At 46.3% G+C, this 21231-nt stretch overlaps 1 protein-coding gene across 1 annotated transcript in view; it reads left to right on the forward strand.

The window, feature by feature from the left end:
• Positions 1 to 21231, forward strand: part of LOC135539250 (vam6/Vps39-like protein) — a 46926-nt gene that overhangs the window by 21151 nt on the left and 4544 nt on the right. Inside the window, exons 7-15 of the mRNA XM_064965078.1 lie at positions 190 to 331; positions 4573 to 4614; positions 5037 to 5081; positions 5240 to 5313; positions 5530 to 5746; positions 12806 to 12934; positions 13355 to 13457; positions 14685 to 14730; positions 15525 to 15674. Of these exons, the coding sequence (XP_064821150.1) occupies positions 190 to 331; positions 4573 to 4614; positions 5037 to 5081; positions 5240 to 5313; positions 5530 to 5746; positions 12806 to 12934; positions 13355 to 13457; positions 14685 to 14730; positions 15525 to 15674 (948 nt within the window). The remainder of the gene's footprint in view (positions 1 to 189; positions 332 to 4572; positions 4615 to 5036; positions 5082 to 5239; positions 5314 to 5529; positions 5747 to 12805; positions 12935 to 13354; positions 13458 to 14684; positions 14731 to 15524; positions 15675 to 21231) is intronic.

The raw sequence follows: 21231 nt of genomic DNA on the forward strand, positions 1-21231 counted from the left end.
CCCTGTGTTAATCTAGTGTCTCCCTCCAGACCAACGTGTCCCCTGTGTTAATCTAGTGTCTCTCTCCAGACCAACGTGTCCCCTGTGTTAATCTAGTGTCTCCCTCCAGACCAACGTGTCCCCTGTGTTAATCTAGTGTCTCCCTCCAGACCAATGTGTCCCCTGTGTTAATCTAGTGTCTCTCTCCAGACCAACGTGGCCCTGGTGTCCCCTCTGTTGCGTCTGGATAATAACCACTGTCACATTGAGGAGAGTGAGTACATCCTGAAGAAGGCCCACAAGTACAGCGAGCTCATCATCCTCTATGAGAAGAAGGGCCTGCATCAGAAAGGTAATGAGCACTGACACACCTCCTCCTCCATGCTTCAAAAGTAATGAGCACTAACACACCTCCTCCTCCATGCTTCAAAAGTAATGATCACTAACACACCTCCTCCTCCATGCTTCAAAGGTAATGATCACTAACACACCTCCTCCTCCATGCTTCAAAGGTAATGAGACTTGTCGCTCTGGTATCCTTTACACAGGCAGCTCAAATCTGATCTTTTTTTTTTCTTCACTAATTGTTCTTTTGACCAATCAGATCAGCTTGACAATAATTGTGCTTCATGTGTAAATGCAGCGTATCGACGCAAGACATCAGTCACAGAGTACTGGGTATGTGGAGCAATAACACGACACTACATATTAGTCATTTAGTAAACGCTCTTATCCAGAGTTAGAATTAGTGCATTCAACTTGCATAGGTAAAACAACCACATACCAACACCATCATTGTGGCTAAAACCTTCCGAAATAGCTGCGACCTACAAAGTCTGTGCTAATGAGAGTAGAAGACGGAGTTACAGAGAGAGCATCTGTTATTCTGAGCGTGCAGGAGGACCAGAGAGACAGGATCTGTTGTTCAGAGCGTGCAGGAGGACCAGAGAGCATCTGTTGTTCTGAGCATGCAGGAGGACCAGAGAGAGAGAGGATCTATTGTTCAGAGCGTGCAGGAGGACCAGAGAGAGAGCATCTGTTGTTCTGAGCGTGCAGGAGGACCAGAGAGAGAGCATCTGTTGTTCTGAGCATGCAGGAGGACCAGAGAGAGAGCATCTGTTGTTCTGAGCGTGCAGGAGGACCAGAGAGAGAGCATCTATTGTTCTGAGCGTGCAGGAGGACCAGAGAGAGAGCATCTGTTGTTCTGAGCATGCAGGAGGACCAGAGAGAGAGCATCTGTTGTTCTGAGCGTGCAGGAGGACCAGAGAGAGAGAGCATCTGTTGTTCTGAGTGTGCAGGAGGACCAGAGAGAGAGGATCTGTTCTGAGTGTGCAGGAGGACCAGAGAGAGAGAGGATCTGTTCTGAGCGTGCAGGAGGACCAGAGAGAGAACATCTGTTGTTCTGAGCATGCAGGAGGACCAGAGAGAGAGAGCATCTGTTGTTCTGAGTGTGCAGGAGGACCAGAGAGAGAACATCTGTTGTTCTGAGCGTGCAGGAGGACCAGAGAGAGAGAGCATCTGTTGTTCTGAGTGTGCAGGAGGACCAGAGAGAGAGGATCTGTTCTGAGTGTGCAGGAGGACCAGAGAGAGAGAGCATCTGTTGTTCTGAGTGTGCAGGAGAACCAGAGAGAGAGGATCTGTTCTGAGTGTGCAGGAGGACCAGAGAGAGAGAGCATCTGTTGTTCTGAGCGTGCAGGATCCCTCTGAGCTCTGCTCTCTGTGCTGTGTCCTGTCTGAATGAAGGATCCCTCTGAGCTCTGCTCTCTGTGCTGTGTCCTGTCTGAATGAAGGATCCCTCTGAGCTCTGCTCTCTGTGCTGTGTCCTGTCTGAATGAAGGATCCCTCTGAGCTCTGCTCTCTGTGCTGTGTCCTGTCTGAATGAAGGATCCCTCCCAGAGCTCTGCTCTCTGTGCTGTGTCCTGTCTGAATGAAGGATCCCTCTGAGCTCTGCTCTCTGTGCTGTGTCCTGTCTGAATGAAGGATCCCTCTGAGCTCTGCTCTCTGTGCTGTGTCCTGTCTGAATGAAGGATCCCTCTGAGCTCTGCTCTCTGTGCTGTGTCCTGTCTGAATGAAGGATCCTCTGAGCTCTGCTCTCTGTGATGTGTCCTGTCTGAATGAAGGATCCCTCTGAGCTCTGCTCTCTGTGCTGTGTCCTGTCTGAATGAAGGATCCCTCTGAGCTCTGCTCTCTGTGCTGTGTCCTGTCTGAATGAAGGATCCTCTGAGCTCTGCTCTCTGTGCTGTGTCCTGTCTGAATGAAGGATCCCTCTGAGCTCTGCTCTCTATGCTGTGTCCTGTCTGAATGAAGGATCCCTCTGAGCTCTGCTCTCTGTGCTGTGTCCTGTCTGAATGAAGGATCCCTCCCAGAGCTCTGCTCTATGGTTTGTCTCCCAGGACTGGAGGCTGGCCCACACTGTGGTTGGACAGTCATCCTCATACCTCTTAGATCATGGCTGTCTTCATGCTATTAGTGCTGGTTTTGGGCCAGGCCAGTGTGTGTTTTTAATTAGTCTGCCACAAGCTGTTGTAGTGATGTAATGCTGCTGAGGTTTCTGTGTGTTTCTCTCTCTCTCTCTCTCTCTGCCTCCCTCTCTGCCTCTCTCTGTCTCTCTCTCTCCGTCTCTCGGTCTCAATTCAAAGGTGTAGATACTAGTGGTCGACCGATTTATGATTTTTCAACGCCGATACCGATTATTGGAGGACCCAAAAAAAAGCCGATACCGATTACTCTGCCGATTTAAAATTTTTTTTAATAAAAAATAATAATAATACATTTAAATAAATTTTAAAAATGTATTTGTAATAAAGATAATTACAACAATACTGAATGAACACTTATTTTAACTTAATATAATACATCAATAAAAATCTATTTAGCCTCAAATAAATAATGAAACATGTTCAATTTGGTTTAAATAATGCAAAAACAAAGTGTTGGAGAAGTAAAAGTGCAATATGTGTCATGTAAGAAGGATAACGTTTCAGTTCATGAGAACATGAGAACATATGAAAGTTGGTGGTTCCTTTTAACATGAGACTTCGATATTCCAAGGTAAGAGGTTTAAAGTTGTAATTATTATAGGAATTATAGGACTATTTCTCTCTATACCATTTGTATTTCATATACCTTTGACTATTGGATGTTCTTATAGGCACTTTAGTATTGCCAGTGTAACAGTATAGCTTCTGTCCCTCTCCTCGCCCCTGCCTGGGCTCGAATCAGGAACACATCGACAACAGCCACCCCCAAAAGCCGCGGCCCTTGAAGAGCAAGGGGAATAACTACTCCAAGTCTCAGAGCGAGTTTGTGCTTGCGAAGAGCTGTTTGAATGAATGATTACGGGCCTGCTGCTACTCAGTCAGACTGCTCTATCAAATCATAGACTTAATTATAACATAGTAACACACAGAAATACGAGCCTTTGGTCATTAATATGGTTGAATCCGGAAACTATCAGTTTGAAAACAAAACGTTTATTATTTCAGTGAAATACGGAACCGTTTGGTATTTTATCAAACGGGTGGCATCCCTAAGTCTAAATATTGCTGTTACATTGCACAACCATCAATGTTATGTCATAATTATGTACAATTCTGGCAAATTAGTTTGCAATGAGCCAGGCTGCCCAAACTGTTGCATATACCCTGACTCAGTGTGCAATCAACGCAAGAGAAATGACACAATTTCACCTGGTTAATATTGCCTGCTAATCTAGATTTCTTTTAGCTAAATATGCAGGTTTAAAAGATATACTTCTGTGTATTGATTTTAAGAAAGGCATTGGTGTTTGGTGAGGTACAGTCGTCCAACGATTGTGCTTTTTTCGCAAATGCGCTTTTGTTAAATCATCCCCCAGCGTTGCATCGATTATATGCCACGCAGGACACGGTAGATAAACGAGTAATATCATCAACCCTGTGTAGTTAACTAGTGATTATGATTGATTGTTTTTTTATAAGATAAGTTTAATGCTAGCTAGCAACTTACCTTGGCTTCTACTGCATTCGCGTAACAGGCAGGCTCCTCGTGGAGTGCAATGAGAGGCAGGTGGTTAGAGCGTTGGACTAGTTAACTGTAAGGTTGCCAGATTGGATCCCCAGAGCTGACAAGGTGAAAACCTCTCGTATTACCCCTGAACAAGGCAGTTAACCCACCGTTCCTCATCATTGAAAATAAGAATGTTTTTCTTAACTGACTTCCCTCGTTAAATAAAGGTCTTAAAAATATTTTAAAAATCAGCAAAATCGTCGCACAGAAATACCGATTTCTGATTTGTTATGAAAACTTGAAATCGGCCCTAATTAATCGTCCATTCTGATTAATCGGCCAACCTCTAGTAGATCCAGGACAGTAATCCATTGGGAGTGTGTTCACCTGAATATTCAAGGACTTGTGCTCAGTAGACCGTAATGATAATGTAACCTCAATCCTCCCCTGGTCTTGTAACTCACCTCGTGTGAGTTTCCATCTCCCAGCCCTACAGGTGTTGTTGGCTCAATCCACCAAGGCTAACTCTCCTCTCTTCCTCCCCCAGCCCTACAGGTGTTGTTGGCTCAATCCACCAAGGCTAACTCTCCTCTCTTCCTCCCCCAGCCCTACAGGTGTTGTTGGACCAGTCCACCAAGGCTAACTCTCCTCTCTTCCTCCCCCAGCCCTACAGGTGTTGTTGGACCAGTCCACCAAGGCTAACTCTCCCTCTTCCTCCCCCAGCCCTACAGGTGTTGTTGGATCAGTCCACCAAGGCTAACTCTCCCCTCTTCCTCCCCCAGCCCTGCAGGTGTTGTTGGACCAGTCCACCAAGGCTAACTCTCCCCTCTTCCTCCCCCAGCCCTACAGGTGTTGTTGGATCAGTCCACCAAGGCTAACTCTCCCCTCTTCCTCCCCCAGCCCTACAGGTGTTGTTGGACCAGTCCACCAAGGCTAACTCTCCCCTCTTCCTCCCCCAGCCCTACAGGTGTTGTTGGACCAGTCCACCAAGGCTAACTCTCCCCTCTTCCTCCCCCAGCCCTACAGGTGTTGTTGGACCAGTCCACCAAGGCTAACTCTCCCCTCCCCAGCCCTAAAGGGGCATGAGAGGACTGTGCAGTACCTCCAGAGACTGGGTGAGCGTTTCTCCCCACACCACGTCAACACTGTTATAAACTATCCAGAACTGGCTTAGAGACATACAATAGGCTTCACAGACAGACAGATTAGTGTTCGACTGACAGAGAACACCTGAACACAGTTATAACACTCCAACACTCTCCTCTCTCCTCAGGGATGGAGAATCTAGGCATCATCTTTGAGTTCTCTCCCTGGGTGTTGAAGATCTGTCCTGAAGACGGACTGAAGGTGAGACTGGCTCAATTCCAAATCTACCCCTTTCCCTAAACCCCTGCACTCGATGAAGTCACACTCGTTGAGACGTGTTTCGTACTGCAGAATCGAGAGCCGCTTGGAGATCGAAGGAAGGAATCAACAAATACATCATTTTCTAAACACCCTACGACTGAAAATCATAAAACAAGAACATTAGCGCAGTATTTATTTTGTTTGTCTCTGTCCCAGATCTTCACTGAGGACCTGACGGAGGTGGAGACCCTGCCCAGAGACAAGGTTCTGAACTTCCTGAAGGAGGGCTTTAAGGAGCTGACTATCCCCTACCTGGAGCACATCGTACACGTCTGGGAGGAGACGGAGCCAGAGTTCCATAACGTCCTCATTCAGCTGTACCTGGAGAGGGTCCAGGGGCTCATGAAGCAGTACCTCAACTCCCTGCCCGAGGGTAAGACCTGCTACTACTACTACTACCACTACTACTACAGTACCTCAACTCCCTGCCCGAGGGTAAGACCTGCTACTACTACTAATACTATCACTACTACTACTAATACTACTACTATCACTACTGCTACAGTACCTCAACTCCCTGCCCGAGGGTAAGACCTGCTACTACTACTACTACTATCACTACTACTACTAATACTACTACTATCACTACTACTACAGTACCTCAACTCCCTGCCCGAGGGTAAGACCTGCTACTACTACTAATACTATCACTACTACTACAGTACCTCAACTCCCTGCCCGAGGGTAAGACCTGCTACTACTACTACTACTACTACTACCACTACTACTACAGTACCTCAACTCCCTGCCCGAGGGTAAGACCTGCTACTACTACTACTATCACTACTACTACTAATATCACTACTACCACTACTACTACAGTACCTCAACTCCCTGCCCGAGGGTAAGTACTACGACTACTACTACTGCTGCTGCTACTACAACTACGACTACTACTGCTGCTGCTGCTGCTGCTGCTACTACTACTACTACTACCACCACTACTACTACTACTACTACCACTACCACTACTACCACTACCACTACTACTACTACTACTACTACTACTACCACTACTACTACTACCACCACTACTACTACTAACACTACTACTACCACCATTACTACTGCTACTACTATCACTATTACTACTACTATTACTACTACTACTAATTCTACTATCATTACTACTACTAATACTACTACTACTACTACTAATAGTACTACTAATAGTACTACTAATAGTACTACTACTAATACTACTACTACTACTACTACCACTACTACTACAACCACTACTACTACCACTACTACCACTACTACTACAACCACTACTACAACCACTACTACTACAACCACTACTACTATCACCACTACTACTACCACTACTACTACTACCACTACTACTACAACCACTACTACTACCACTACTACCACTACTACTACAACCACTACTACTACCACTACTACTATCACCACTACTACTACTACTATCACCACTACTACCACTACCACTACTACCATCACCATTACTACAACCACTACTACTGCTACTACTATCACTACTATTACTACTACTATTACTACTACTACTATCATTACTACTACTAATACTACTACTACTACCACTACTAATAGTACTACTACTACCACTACTAATAGTACTACTACTACTTCTACTAATACTACTACTACTACTACTACTATCACCACTACTACTACTCTCACTACTACTACTACTACAATCACTACTACTACTATCACCACTATCACTACGACTACAATCACTACGACTACCATCACCACTACTACTACCACTACTACTATCACTACTACTACAGTACTGATACAACTAGAGGGTCCATGAACTCATGAAGCAGTCCCTCAACTCCCTGTCTGGGGGTGGGGCCTGTCTGGGGGTGGGGCCTGTCTGGGGGTGGGGCCTGTCTGGGGGTGGGGCCTGCCTGGGGTGGGGCCTGCCTGGGGTGGGGCTTGCCTGGGGGTGGGGCCTGCCTGGGGGTGGGGCCTGCCTGGGGGTGGGGCCTGCCTGGGGTGGGGCCTGCCTGGGGGTCGGGCCTGCCTGGGGGTGGGGCCTGCCTGGGGGTGGGGCCTGCCTGGGGTGGGGCCTGCCTGGGGGTGGGGCCTGCCTGGGGGTGGGGCCTGCCTGGGCGTGACGATACGAATGGAGGCCTGTGGATAAGCCAGCAGTTATCAGCCAGTAGTGATTTACCCAAAATGTCGGGTTGTTTTTCCTTTTTTAAACAACTAATTGACTTACGTTGGTTCCGTTATTTGAATTCCATTTTGGAATAAAAAAACCTCTGTTTGCTCAATGCGCTGCAGTTTCTCTAGAGATAAATCAGATGAATGTCCAAACTGTGTGATGTCGTAGGGAGTTGTAGTTTCCAACAGACCAATATTCTACATAGTTTAGTGTTGAAAACATGCTCATTAATTACAACGATCATAATCCAATCGAGGCTACTTGTCCGGTCTGTGTGTGTTTAATGCCCACTGCGTCAGGGACAGAACAATGCACTGCCAAGAAGGGGTACATAAGAGAGAGCAGTTTCTTTGAGGTATCTCTACCTGGAAATACATGATCTTAGTGATTGGTAGTTGGTGTTCAGCAGTCATAGTAGTAGATCTTATTTACTTTGAACAACTACTAAAATAGTGATTTTTGTCAGACAGCAGCTCTGTGGAGATGAGATGACCTGAATGATATAATAATAGTTTTCAAACAAAACTAATGTAATATACACAACACTATATTTTATTGTAGTGAAGTTAATAACTGGTGGTTAATAAGTGATCAGCAGTATTGGGCCATCACATCCATCACTACCATCACATCCATCACTACCATCACTACCATCACATCCATCACTACCATCACTACCATCACATCCATCACTACCATCACATCCATCACTACCATCACATCCATCACTACCATCACATCCATCACTACCATCACATCCATCACTACCATCATATCCATCACTACCATCACATCCATCACTACCCTCACTACCATCACATCCATCACATCCATCACTACCCTCACTACCATCACATCCATCACTACCATCACATCCATCACTACCATCACTACCCCACTACCATCACTACCATCACATCCATCACATCCATCACTACCATCACATCCATCACTACCATCACATCCATCACATCCGTCACTACCATCACATCCGTCACTACCATCACATCCGTCACTACCATCACATCCGTCACTACCATCACATCCGTCACTACCATCACATCCGTCACTACCATCACATCCGTCACTACCCTCACATCCGTCACTACCCTCACATCCGTCACTACCCTCACATCCGTCACTACCCTCACTACCGTCACTACCCTCACTACCCTCACTACCATCATATCCATCACTACCATCACATCCATCACTACCATATCCATCACTACCATATCCATCACTACCCTCACTACCATCACATCCATCACAACCGTCACATCCATCACTACCATCACATCCGTCACTACCGTCACTACCATCACAACCATCACATCCGTCACTACCATCACATCCGTCACTACCATCACATCCGTCACTACCATCACATCCGTCACTACCATCACATCCGTCACTACCATCACATCCGTCACTACCCTCACATCCGTCACTACCCTCACATCCGTCACTACCCTCACATCCGTCACTACCCTCACATCCGTCACTACCCTCACTACGCTCACTACGCTCACTACCCTCACTACCATCATATCCATCACTACCATCACATCCATCACTACCATATCCATCACTACCCTCACTACCATCACATCCATCACTACCGTCACTACCGTCACTACCATCACATCCATCACAACCATCACATCCATCACTACCATCACATCCATCACTACCATCACATCCATCACTACCATCACATCCATCACTACCATCACATCCATCACTACCATCACATCCATCACTACCATCACATCCATCACTACCATCACATCCATCACTACCATCACATCCGTCACTACCATCACATCCGTCACATCCGTCACTACCGTCACATCCGTCACTACCATCATATCCGTCACTACCCTCACTACCATCATATCCATCACTACCATCACTATGCTCACTACCATCACTACCCTCACTGCCATCACATCCATCATATCCATCACTACCCTCACTACCCTCACTACCATCACATCCATCATATCCATCACAACCCTCACTACCCTCACTACCATCATATCCATCACATCCATCACATCCATCACTACCATCACATCCATCACATCCATCACTACCATATCCATCACATCCATCACTACCATCATATCCATCACATCCATCACATCCATCACTACCCTCACTACCATCACTACCCTCACTACCATCACATCCATCACTACCGTCACGTCCATCACTACCGTCACGTCCATCACATCCATCACATCCATCACTACCGTCACTACCATCACTACCGTCACTACCATCATATCCATCACTACCCTCACTACCGTCACATCCATCACTACCGTCACTTCCATCGCTACCGTCACTACCATCACTACCCTCACTAACGTCACTACAAACAGTACCATCACTACCCTTACTACCCTCACTACCCTCACTTCCATCACTACCATCACTTCCATCACTACCCTTACTACCGTCACTACCCTCACTTCCATCACTACCGTCACTACCATCAGGGGACTTTTATTCATTGTTTTATTCAGAGTTACAACATTCAACCCACACAGTGCATTTCGTGTTTTAATTTTGTTGTTATTGAAACCGAAGTCAAACCAACCTCGAAAAGCAGTAATCTCTCAGCACCATCAGCCTCTGTATCTTACTGGACTGAACAGCAGTAATCTCTCAGCACCATCAGCCTCTGTATCTTACTGGACTGAACAGCAGTAATCTCTCAGCACCATCAGCCTCTGTATCTTACTGGACTGAACAGCAGTAATCTCTCAGCACCATCAGCCTCTGGATCTTACTGGACTGAACAGCAGTAATCTCTCAGCACCATCAGCCTCCGGATCTTACTGGACTGAACAGCAGTAATCTCTCAGCACCATCAGCCTCCGGCTCTTACTGGACTGAACAGCAGTAATCTCTCAGCACCATCAGCCTCTGTATCTTACTGGACTGAACAGCAGTAATCTCTCAGCACCATCAGCCTCCGGATCTTACTGGACTGAACAGCAGTAATCTCTCAGCACCATCAGCCTCTGTATCTTACTGGACTGAACAGCAGTAATCTCTCAGCACCATCAGCCTCTGTATCTTACTGGACTGAACAGCAGTAATCTCTCAGCACCATCAGCCTCTGTATCTTACTGGACTGAACAGCAGTAATCTCTCACCACCATCAGCCTCCGTATCTTACTGGACTGAACAGCAGTAATCTCTCAGCACCATCAGCCTCCGTATCTTACTGGACTGAACAGCAGTAATCTCTCAGCACCATCAGCCTCTGTATCTTACTGGACTGAACAGCAGTAATCTCTCAGCACCATCAGCCTCCGGATCTTACTGGACTGAACAGCAGTAATCTCTCAGCACCATCAGCCTCTGTATCTTACTGGACTGAACAGCAGTAATCTCTCAGCACCATCAGCCTCCGGATCTTACTGGACTGAACAGCAGTAATCTCTCAGCACCATCAGCCTCTGTATCTTACTGGACTGAACAGCAGTAATCTCTCAGCACCATCAGCCTCCGGATCTTACTGGACTGAACAGCAGTAATCTCTCAGCACCATCAGCCTCTGTATCTTACTGGACTGAACAGCAGTAATCTCTCAGCACCATCAGCCTCTGTATCTTACTGGACTGAACAGCAGTAATCTCTCAGCACCATCAGCCTCCGGATCTTACTGGACTGAACAGCAGTAATCTCTCAGCACCATCAGCCTCCGGATCTTACTGGACTGAACAGCAGTAATCTCTCAGCACCATCAGCCTCCGGATCTTACTGGACTGAACAGCAGTAATCTCTCAGCACCATCAGCCTCCGGATCTTACTGGACTGAACAGCAGTAATCTCTCAGCACCATCAGCCTCCGGCTCTTACTGGACTGACAAAACGGACAAAATACTTTGTGGGGTCCTGAGGAAAATCTAGTATCATCGATGTCACAGAAAAATAAATGGTGTTTGGCCCCATCAACCTTCCCTGACAAGGTTAAAATCTGTCGTTCTGCCCCTGAGCAAGGAAGTTAACCCACTGTTCCCCGGGCGCTGAAGACGTGGAGGTTGATTAAAGGCAGCCCCCTCAACTCTCTGATTCAGAGGGGTTGGGTTAAACGTGGAAGACACACCTTTCTGATTCAGAGGGGTTGGGTTAAACGTGGGAGACACCTCTCTGATTCAGAGGGGTTGGGTTAAACGTGGAAGACACACCTCTCTGATTCAGAGGGGTTGGGTTAAACGTGGAAGACACACCTCTCTGATTCAGAGGGGTTGGGTTAAACGTGGAAGACACGCCTCTCTGATTCAGAGGGGTTGGGTTAAACGTGGAAGACACCTCTCTGATTCAGAGGGGTTGGGTTAAACGTGGGAGACACCTCTCTGATTCAGAGGGGTTGGGTTAAACGTGGGAGACACACCTTTCTGATTCAGAGGGGTTGGGTTAAACGTGGGAGACACACCTCTCTGATTCAGAGGGGTTGGGTTAAACGTGCGAGACACGCCTCTCTGATTCAGAGGGGTTGGGTTAAACGTGGAAGACACACCTTTCTGATTCAGAGGGGTTGGGTTAAACGTGGGAGACACCTCTCTGATTCAGAGGGGTTGGGTTAAACGTGGGAGACACACCTCTCTGATTCAGAGGGGTTGGGTTAAACGTGGGAGACACACCTCTCTGATTCAGAGGGGTTGGGTTAAACGTGGGAGACACACCTCTCTGATTCAGAGGGGTTGGGTTAAACGTGGGAGACACCTCTCTGATTCAGAGGGGTTGGGTTAAATGCGGAAGACACACCTCTCTGATTCAGAGGGGTTGGGTTAAACGTGGAAGACACACCTCTCTGATTCAGAGGGGTTGGGTTAAACGTGGGAGACACACCTCTCTGATTCAGAGGGGTTGGGTTAAACGTGGGAGACACACCTCTCTGATTCAGAGGGGTTGGGTTAAACGTGGAAGACACACCTCTCTGATTCAGAGGGGTTGGGTTAAACGTGGGAGACACCTCTCTGATTCAGAGGGGTTGGGTTAAATGCGGAAGACACACCTCTCTGATTCAGAGGGGTTGGGTTAAATGCGGAAGACACACCTCTCTGATTCAGAGGGGTTGGGTTAAATGCAGAAGACACACCTCTGATTCAGAGGGGTTGGGTTAAATGCGGAAGACACATTTCGGTTGAAGACATTCAGTTTGACAACTGACTAGGTATCCCCCCTTTCCCTCCACAGCTGATATGTGATATTCTAATAAAATCTATCTGTTCTGTCTTCCTGTAGGGGTTCCTGCAGTGGCTGCTGGGAAGGAGGAGGGGGACCTGGGAGAGTTCAGGAGCAAGCTAGTGTGTTTCCTGGAGGTCTCTACCAGCTACGAACCAGGCCGACTCATCTCTGACTTCCCCTTCGATGGTGAGGATTGGATGGTTCCGGGTAGATTCAACAGTTATTGTGCCCCTGGCTGGTTGTACTTGCAGTGATCGTATGCAGTCCTTTTGTGACTTCTTCAGTTGAAAGCACTGACTTGTAATTCGCTCTGGATGAGGGAGTTTGTTTGGTATTCTAGCCTGGTTCCAGATCGGTTTGTGCTGTCTTGCCAACTCCTATGGCTCATGGCTATATGCTAGCCTCCGTGACCGTGTGTTCACCATGCCACAAAGGCGAAGACCAGAGGATTATGATATCCCAGAGGCCTTTGCATGAATGAGGAACAATTCTTAACAATGGGACCAGCGATGCTAGTTACCAACGACGCTGGGGAATCTGTTTTTTGAAAGCTAACTTGTCTTTAGCCTTTGAATCTTCAACCGAGCCATGCCGTTTGTCTGTCAGGTCTTCTGGAGGAGCGGGCCCTGCTGCTGGGTCGGATGGGGAAACACGAACAGGCCCTCTTCATCTACGTACACGTCCTGAAGGACACACACATGGCCAAGGAGTGAGTAGTGCTACCCATACACACACACACATACACACACACACACACACACACACACATACACCCACACACACATACACCCACAAACATACACACACACACACCCACATACACACACACACACCCACATACACACACACACACACACACCCACATACACACACACACACACACACACACATACACACCCACATACACACACACATACACACATACACACACACACATACACAAACATACACACATACACCCACAAACATACACACAAACACCCACATACACACACATACACCCACACACACATACCCCCCCCATGACCATTGTACACTATATTACATGTTCAGCAGAGGATCTTAAAGAAAACTGCAGTTTCCTGCTTGTTCTATAGTACAGAATAGTCTCTTATTTTCCAGTTTTTTTTTTATTGCACAGATTCTGGAAAATCTGTGCGTTTTGGGAAAGTTACAGGAATTTGACCACCCTATGGATGAGTTAGTGGGAGGGCAGCCTGTTGACCACCCTATGGATGAGTTAGTGGGAGGGCAGCCTGTTGACCACCCTATGGATGAGTTAGTGGGGGGGCAGCTCGTTGACCACCCTATGGATGAGTTAGTGGGACTGCAGCCTGTTGACCACCCTATGGATGAGTTTGTGGGACGACAGCCTGTTGACCACCCTATGGATGACTTAGTGGGGGGGCAGCTCGTTGACCACCCTATGGATGAGTTAGTGGGACTGCAGCCTGTTGACCACCCTATGGATGAGTTAGTGGGAGGGCAGCCTGTTGACCACCCTATGGATGAGTTAGTGGGGGGGCAGCTCGTTGACCACCCTATGGATGAGTTAGTGGGACGACAGCCTGTTGACCACCCTATGGATGAGTTTGTGGGACGACAGCCTGTTGACCACCCTATGGATGACTTAGTGGGGGGGCAGCTCGTTGACCACTCTATGGATGAGTTAGTGGGACTGCAGCTCGTTGACCACCCTATGGATGAGTTAGTGGGACGACAGCCTGTTGACCACCCTATGGATGAGTTCGTGGGACGACAGCCTGTTTGACCACCCTATGGATGAGTTCTTCGGACGCCCACCCACCAGCCATCAACAATAACAAGCTGTTTCCAAATAAGAAACGAATCTATATTATGGTTTCTCTCCAGGCGGTGTCTTTGCTGATGTTATTGTCAGTTATAATGGTGCCATTTTGTGTTTCTCTCCCTTCAGGTACTGTCACCGGCATTATGACAAAGACACGGACAGAAACAAAGATGTGAGTATCTCCCTCTGAATGACACGTGTTGAACTTGTACTGTAATACTTACAAGCTGTACATTTTACGCTATGGAAAACCTCTATTACCTCTGGTAATCCAGTGTTATTCTGGTGCAGGTGTACCTGTCTCTGAACCCCATGTTGTTGTTATACAGGTGTACCTGTTTCTGAACCCCATGTTGTTGTTATACAGGTGTACCTGTCTCTTAACCCCATGTTGTTATACAGGTGTACCTGTCTCTGAACCCCATGTTGTTGTTATACAGGTGTACCTGTCTCTGAACCCTATGTTGTTGTTATACAGGTGTACCTGTCTCTTAACCCCATGTTGTTATACAGGTGTACCTGTCTCTGAACCCCATGTTGTTGTTATACAGGTGTACCTGTCTCTGAACCCCATGTTGTTGTTATACAGGTGTACCTGTCTCTGAACCCTATGTTGTTGTTATACAGGTGTACCTGTCTCTTAACCCCATGTTGTTATACAGGTGTACCTGTCTCTGAACCCCATGTTGTTGTTATACAGGTGTACCTGTCTCTGAACCCCATGTTGTTGTTATACAGGTGTACCTGTCTCTGAACCCCATGTTGTTGTTATACAGGTGTACCTGTCTCTGAACCCCGTGTTGTTGTTATACAGGTGTACCTGTCTCTGAACCCCATGTTGTTGTTATACAGGTGTACCTGTCTCTGAACCCCATGTTGTTGTTATACAGGTGTACCTGTCTCTGAACCCCATGTTGTTGTTATACAGGTGTACCTGTCTCTGAACCCCATGTTGTTGTTATACAGGTGTACCTGTCTCTGCTGCGCATGTATTTGTCCCCTCCTGATGTCCACTGCCTTGGACCAATCAAAATGGAGCTGTCGGAGCCACAGACCAATCTAAAGGCAGCTCTACATGTCCTGGAGCTGCACCACAGCAAGCTGAATACCGCTAAGGTAGACTGCACCACAGCACTCTGAATAGCGCTAAGGTAGACTGAACCACAGCACTCTGAATAGCGCTAAGGTAGACTGCACCACAGCACTCTGAATACCACTAAGGTAGACTGAACCACAGCACTCTGAATACCGCTAAGGTAGACTGCACCACAGCACTCTGAATACCACTAAGGTAGACTGCACCACAGCACTCTGAATACCACTAAGGTAGACTGCACCACAGCACTCTGAATACCACTAAGGTAGACTGCACCACAGCACTCTGAATACCACTAAGGTAGACTGCACCACAGCACTCTGAATACCACTAAGGTAGACTGCACCACAGCACTCTGAATACCACTAAGGTAGACTGCACCACAGCACTCTGAATACCACTAAGGTAGACTGCACCACAGCACTCTGAATACCACTAAGGTAGACTGAACCACAGCACTCTGAATACCACTAAGGTAGACTGCACCACAGCACTCTGAATACCACTAAGGTAGACTGCACCACAGCACTCTGAATACCACTAAGGTAGACTGAACCACAGCACTCTGAATACCACTAAGGTAGACTGAACCACAGCACTCTGAATACCACTAAGGTAGACTGAACCACAGCACTCTGAATACCACTAAGGTAGACTGCACCACACCACAGCACTCTGAATACCACTAAGGTAGACTGAACCACAGCACTCTGAATACCACTAAGGTAGACTGCACCACAGCACTCTGAATACCACTAAGGTAGACTGAACCACAGCACTCTGAATACCACTAAGGTAGACTGCACCACAGCACTCTGAATACCACTAAGGTAGACTGCACCACAGCACTCTGAATACCACTAAGGTAGACTGCACCACAGCACTCTGAATACCACTAAGGTAGACTGCACCACAGCACTCTGAATACCACTAAGGTAGACTGCACCACAGCACTCTGAATACCACTAAGGTAGACTGAACCACAGCACTCTGAATACCGCTAAGGTAGACTGCACCACAGCACTCTGAATACCACTAAGGTAGACTGAACCACAGCACTCTGAATACCACTAAGGTAGACTGCACCACAGCACTCTGAATACCGCTAAGGTAGACTGCACCACAGCACTCTGAATACCGCTAAGGTAGACTGAACCACAGCACTCTGAATACCACTAAGGTAGACTGCACCACAGCACTCTGAATACCACTAAGGTAGACTGCACCACAGCACTCTGAATACCACTAAGGTAGACTGCACCACAGCACTCTGAATACCACTAAGGTAGACTGCACCACAGCACTCTGAATACCACTAAGGTAGACTGCACCACAGCACTCTGAATACCACTAAGGTAGACTGCACCACAGCATTCTGAATACCACTAAGGTAGACTGAACCACAGCACTCTGAATACCACTAAGGTAGACTGAACCACAGCACTCTGAATACCACTAAGGTAGACTGCACCACAGCACTCTGAATACCACTAAGGTAGACTGCACCACAGCACTCTGAATACCACTAAGGTAGACTGAACCACAGCACTCTGAATACCACTAAGGTAGACTGAACCACAGCACTCTGAATACCACTAAGGTAGACTGCACCACAGCACTCTGAATACCACTAAGGTAGACTGAACCACAGCACTCTGAATACCACTAAGGTAGACTGCACCACAGCACTCTGAATACCACTAAGGTAGACTGCACCACAGCACTCTGAATACCACTAAGGTAGACTGCACCACAGCACTCTGAATACCACTAAGGTAGACTGCACCACAACACTCTGAATACCACTAAGGTAGACTGAACCACAGCACTCTGAATACCACTAAGGTAGACTGCACCACAGCACTCTGAATACCACTAAGGTAGACTGAACCACAGCACTCTGAATACCACTAAGGTAGACTGCACCACAGCACTCTGAATACCACTAAGGTAGACTGCACCACAGCACTCTGAATACCACTAAGGTAGACTGCACCACAGCACTCTGAATACCACTAAGGTAGACTGAACCACAGCACAAGTATTCGATTTATTATAAGTATATAAGTACTTTTAATGTGGTTCTGCTCTCTCCTCTACCTTACTGGGTTTTAATGTGGTTCTGCTTTCTCCTCTCCCTTACTGGGTTTTAATGGGGTTCTGCTCTCTCCTCTCCCTTACTGGGTTTTAATGTGGTTCTGCTCTCTCCTCTCCCTTACTGGGTTTTAATGTGGTTCTGCTCTCTCCTCTCCCTTACTGGGTTTTAATGTGGTTCTGCCCTCTCCTCTCCCTTACTGGGTTTTAATGTGGTTCTGCTCTCCTCTCCCTTACTGGGTTTTAATGTGGTTCTGCTCTCTCCTCTCCCTTACTGGGTTTTAATGTGGTTCTGCTCTCTCCTCTCCCTTACTGGGTTTTAATGTGGTTCTGCTCTCTCCTCTCCCTTACTGGGTTTTAATGTGGTTCTGCTCTCTCCTCTCCCTTACTGGGTTTTAATGTGGTTCTGCTCTCTCCTCTCCCTTACTGGGTTTTAATGTGGTTCTGCTCTCTCCTCTCCCGTACTGGGTTTTAATGGGGTTCTGCTCTCTCCTCTCCCTTACTGGGTTTTAATGTGGTTCTGCTCTCTCCTCCTCTCCCGTACTGGGTTTTAATGTGGTTCTGCTCTCTCCTCTCCCGTACTGGGTTTTAATGTGGTTCTGCTCTCTCCTCTCCCTTACTGGGTTTTAATGTGGTTCTGCTCTCTCCTCTCCCGTACTGGGTTTTAATGGGGTTCTGCTCTCTCCTCTCCCTTACTGGGTTTTAATGTGGTTCTGCTCTCTCCTCTCCCGTACTGGGTTTTAATGTGGTTCTGCTCTCTCCTCTCCCTTACTGGGTTTTAATGTGGTTCTGCTCTCTCCTCTCCCTTACTGGGTTTTAATGTGGTTCTGCTCTCTCCTCTCCCTTACTGGGTTTTAATGTGGTTCTGCTCTCTCCTCTCCTTACTGGGTTTTAATGTGGTTCTGCTCTCTCCTCTCCCTTACTGGGTTTTAATGTGGTTCTGCTCTCTCCACTCCCGTACTGGGTTTTAATGGGGTTCTGCTCTCTCCTCTCCCTTACTGGGTTTTAATGTGGTTCTGCTCTCTCCTCTCCCGTACTGGGTTTTAATGTGGTTCTGCTCTCTCCTCTCCCGTACTGGGTTTTAATGTGGTTCTGCTCTCTCCTCTCCCTTACTGGGTTTTAATGTGGTTCTGCTCTCTCCTCTCCCTTACTGGGTTTTAATGTGGTTCTGCTCTCTCCTCTCCCTTACTGGGTTTTAATGTGGTTCTGCCCTCTCCTCTCCCTTACTGGGTTTTAATGTGGTTCTGCTCTCTCCTCTCCCTTACTGGGTTTTAATGTGGTTCTGCTCTCTCCTCTCCCTTACTGGGTTTTAATGTGGTTCTGCTCTCTCCTCTCCCGTACTGGGTTTTAATGTGCCTCTGCTTTCATTTCCCCTGGCTCAGAGCCTGACTTGCCAAGAGAGGAGGACAGGAAGGGCACATAACAAGAAACAAATTCAGTATCTCCTACTGTAAACACATACAGTATCTCCTACAGTAAACACATACAGTATCTCCTACAGTAAACACATACAGTATCTCCTACTGTAAACACATACAGTATCTCCTACAGTAAACACATACAGTATCTCCTACTGTAAACACATACAGTATCTCCTACAGTAAACACATACAGTATCTCCTACAGTAAACACATACAGTATCTCCTACTGTAAACACATACAGTATCTCCTACAGTAAACACATACAGTATCTCCTACAGTAAACACATACAGTATCTCCTACAGTAAACACATACAGTATCTCCTACTGTAAACACATACAGTATCTCCTACTGTAAACACATACAGTATCTCCTACTGTAAACACATACAGTATCTCCTACAGTAAACACATACAGTATCTCCTACTGTAAACACATACAGTATCTCCTACAGTAAACACATACAGTATCTCCTACAGTATCTCCTTCAGTAAACACATACGGTATCTCCTTCAGTAAACACATACGGTATCTCCTACAGTAAACACATACAGTATCTCCTACAGTAAAGACATACAGTATCTCCTACAGTAAACACATACAGTATCTCCTACAGTAAACACATACAGTATCTCCTACAGTAAACACATACAGTATCTCCTACAGTAAACACATACAGTATCTCCTACAGTAAACACATACAGTATCTCCTACTGTAAACACATACAGTATCTCCTACTGTAAACACATACAGTATCTCCTACTGTAAACACATACAGTATCTCCTACAGTAAAGACATACAGTATCTCCTACAGTAAACACATACAGTATCTCCTACAGTAAACACATACAGTATCTCCCACAGTAAACACATACAGTATCTCCCACAGTAAACACATACAGTATCTCCTACAGTAAACACATACAGTATCTCCTACTGTAAACACATTCAGTATCTCCCACAGTAAACACATACAGTATCTCCTACAGTAAACACATACAGTATCTCCTACTGTAAACACATACAGTATCTCCTACTGTAAACACATACAGTATCTCCTACAGTAAACACATACAGTATCTCCTACTGTAAACACATACAGTATCTCCTACTGTAAACACATACAGTATCTCCTACAGTAAACACATACAGTATCTCCTACTGTAAACACATACAGTATCTCCTACAGTAAACACATACAGTATCTCCTACTGTAAACACATACAGTATCTCCTACTGTAAACACATACAGTATCTCCTACTGTAAACACATACAGTATCTCCTACAGTAAACACATACAGTATCTCCTACAGTAAACACATACAGTATCTCCTACTGTAAACACATACAGTATCTCCTACTGTAAACACATACAGTATCTCCTACTGTAAACACATACAGTATCTCCTACTGTAAACACATACAGTATCTCCCACAGTAAACACATACAGTATCTCCTACAGTAAACACATACAGTATCTCCTACTGTAAACACATACAGTATCTCCTACTGTAAACACATACAGTATCTCCTACTGTAAACACATACAGTATCTCCTACAGTAAACACATACAGTATCTCCTACTGTAAACACATACAGTATCTCCTACTGTAAACACATACAGTATCTCCTACAGTAAACACATACTGTACAATTGGTCTGACCAATTGGAATCCGTGCTTCTACACCTGCATTGCTTGCTGTTGGGGGTTTTAGGCTGGGTTCCTGTACAGCACTTTGAGATATCAGCTCATGTACGAAGGGCTTTATAATTACATTTGATTTGATGTGGTTTGAATTGAAGAGGAAGGTCCAGAAGGAGGAGGAAGCATATGGAAGGTTCCCACAATGTGTTCTCCAGCTCATGAAACGTTTTAGAAAATTACATCGAAATTGTCGATAATTGAGTTGTCAATAGTTTTGACGTCTACTTTTTTTGAGAGAAAAAAATGTTCTTACTTATTTTGAGCAACAATATATTATGTTGTTTTGCTTTTTAACCACTAGGCTACCTGCCTCCTCTAACCACTAGGCTACCTGCCTCCTCTAACCACTA

Source organism: Oncorhynchus masou, unplaced genomic scaffold (assembly GCF_036934945.1).
Source record: "Oncorhynchus masou masou isolate Uvic2021 unplaced genomic scaffold, UVic_Omas_1.1 unplaced_scaffold_625, whole genome shotgun sequence".
Taxonomy (NCBI): domain Eukaryota; kingdom Metazoa; phylum Chordata; class Actinopteri; order Salmoniformes; family Salmonidae; genus Oncorhynchus; species Oncorhynchus masou.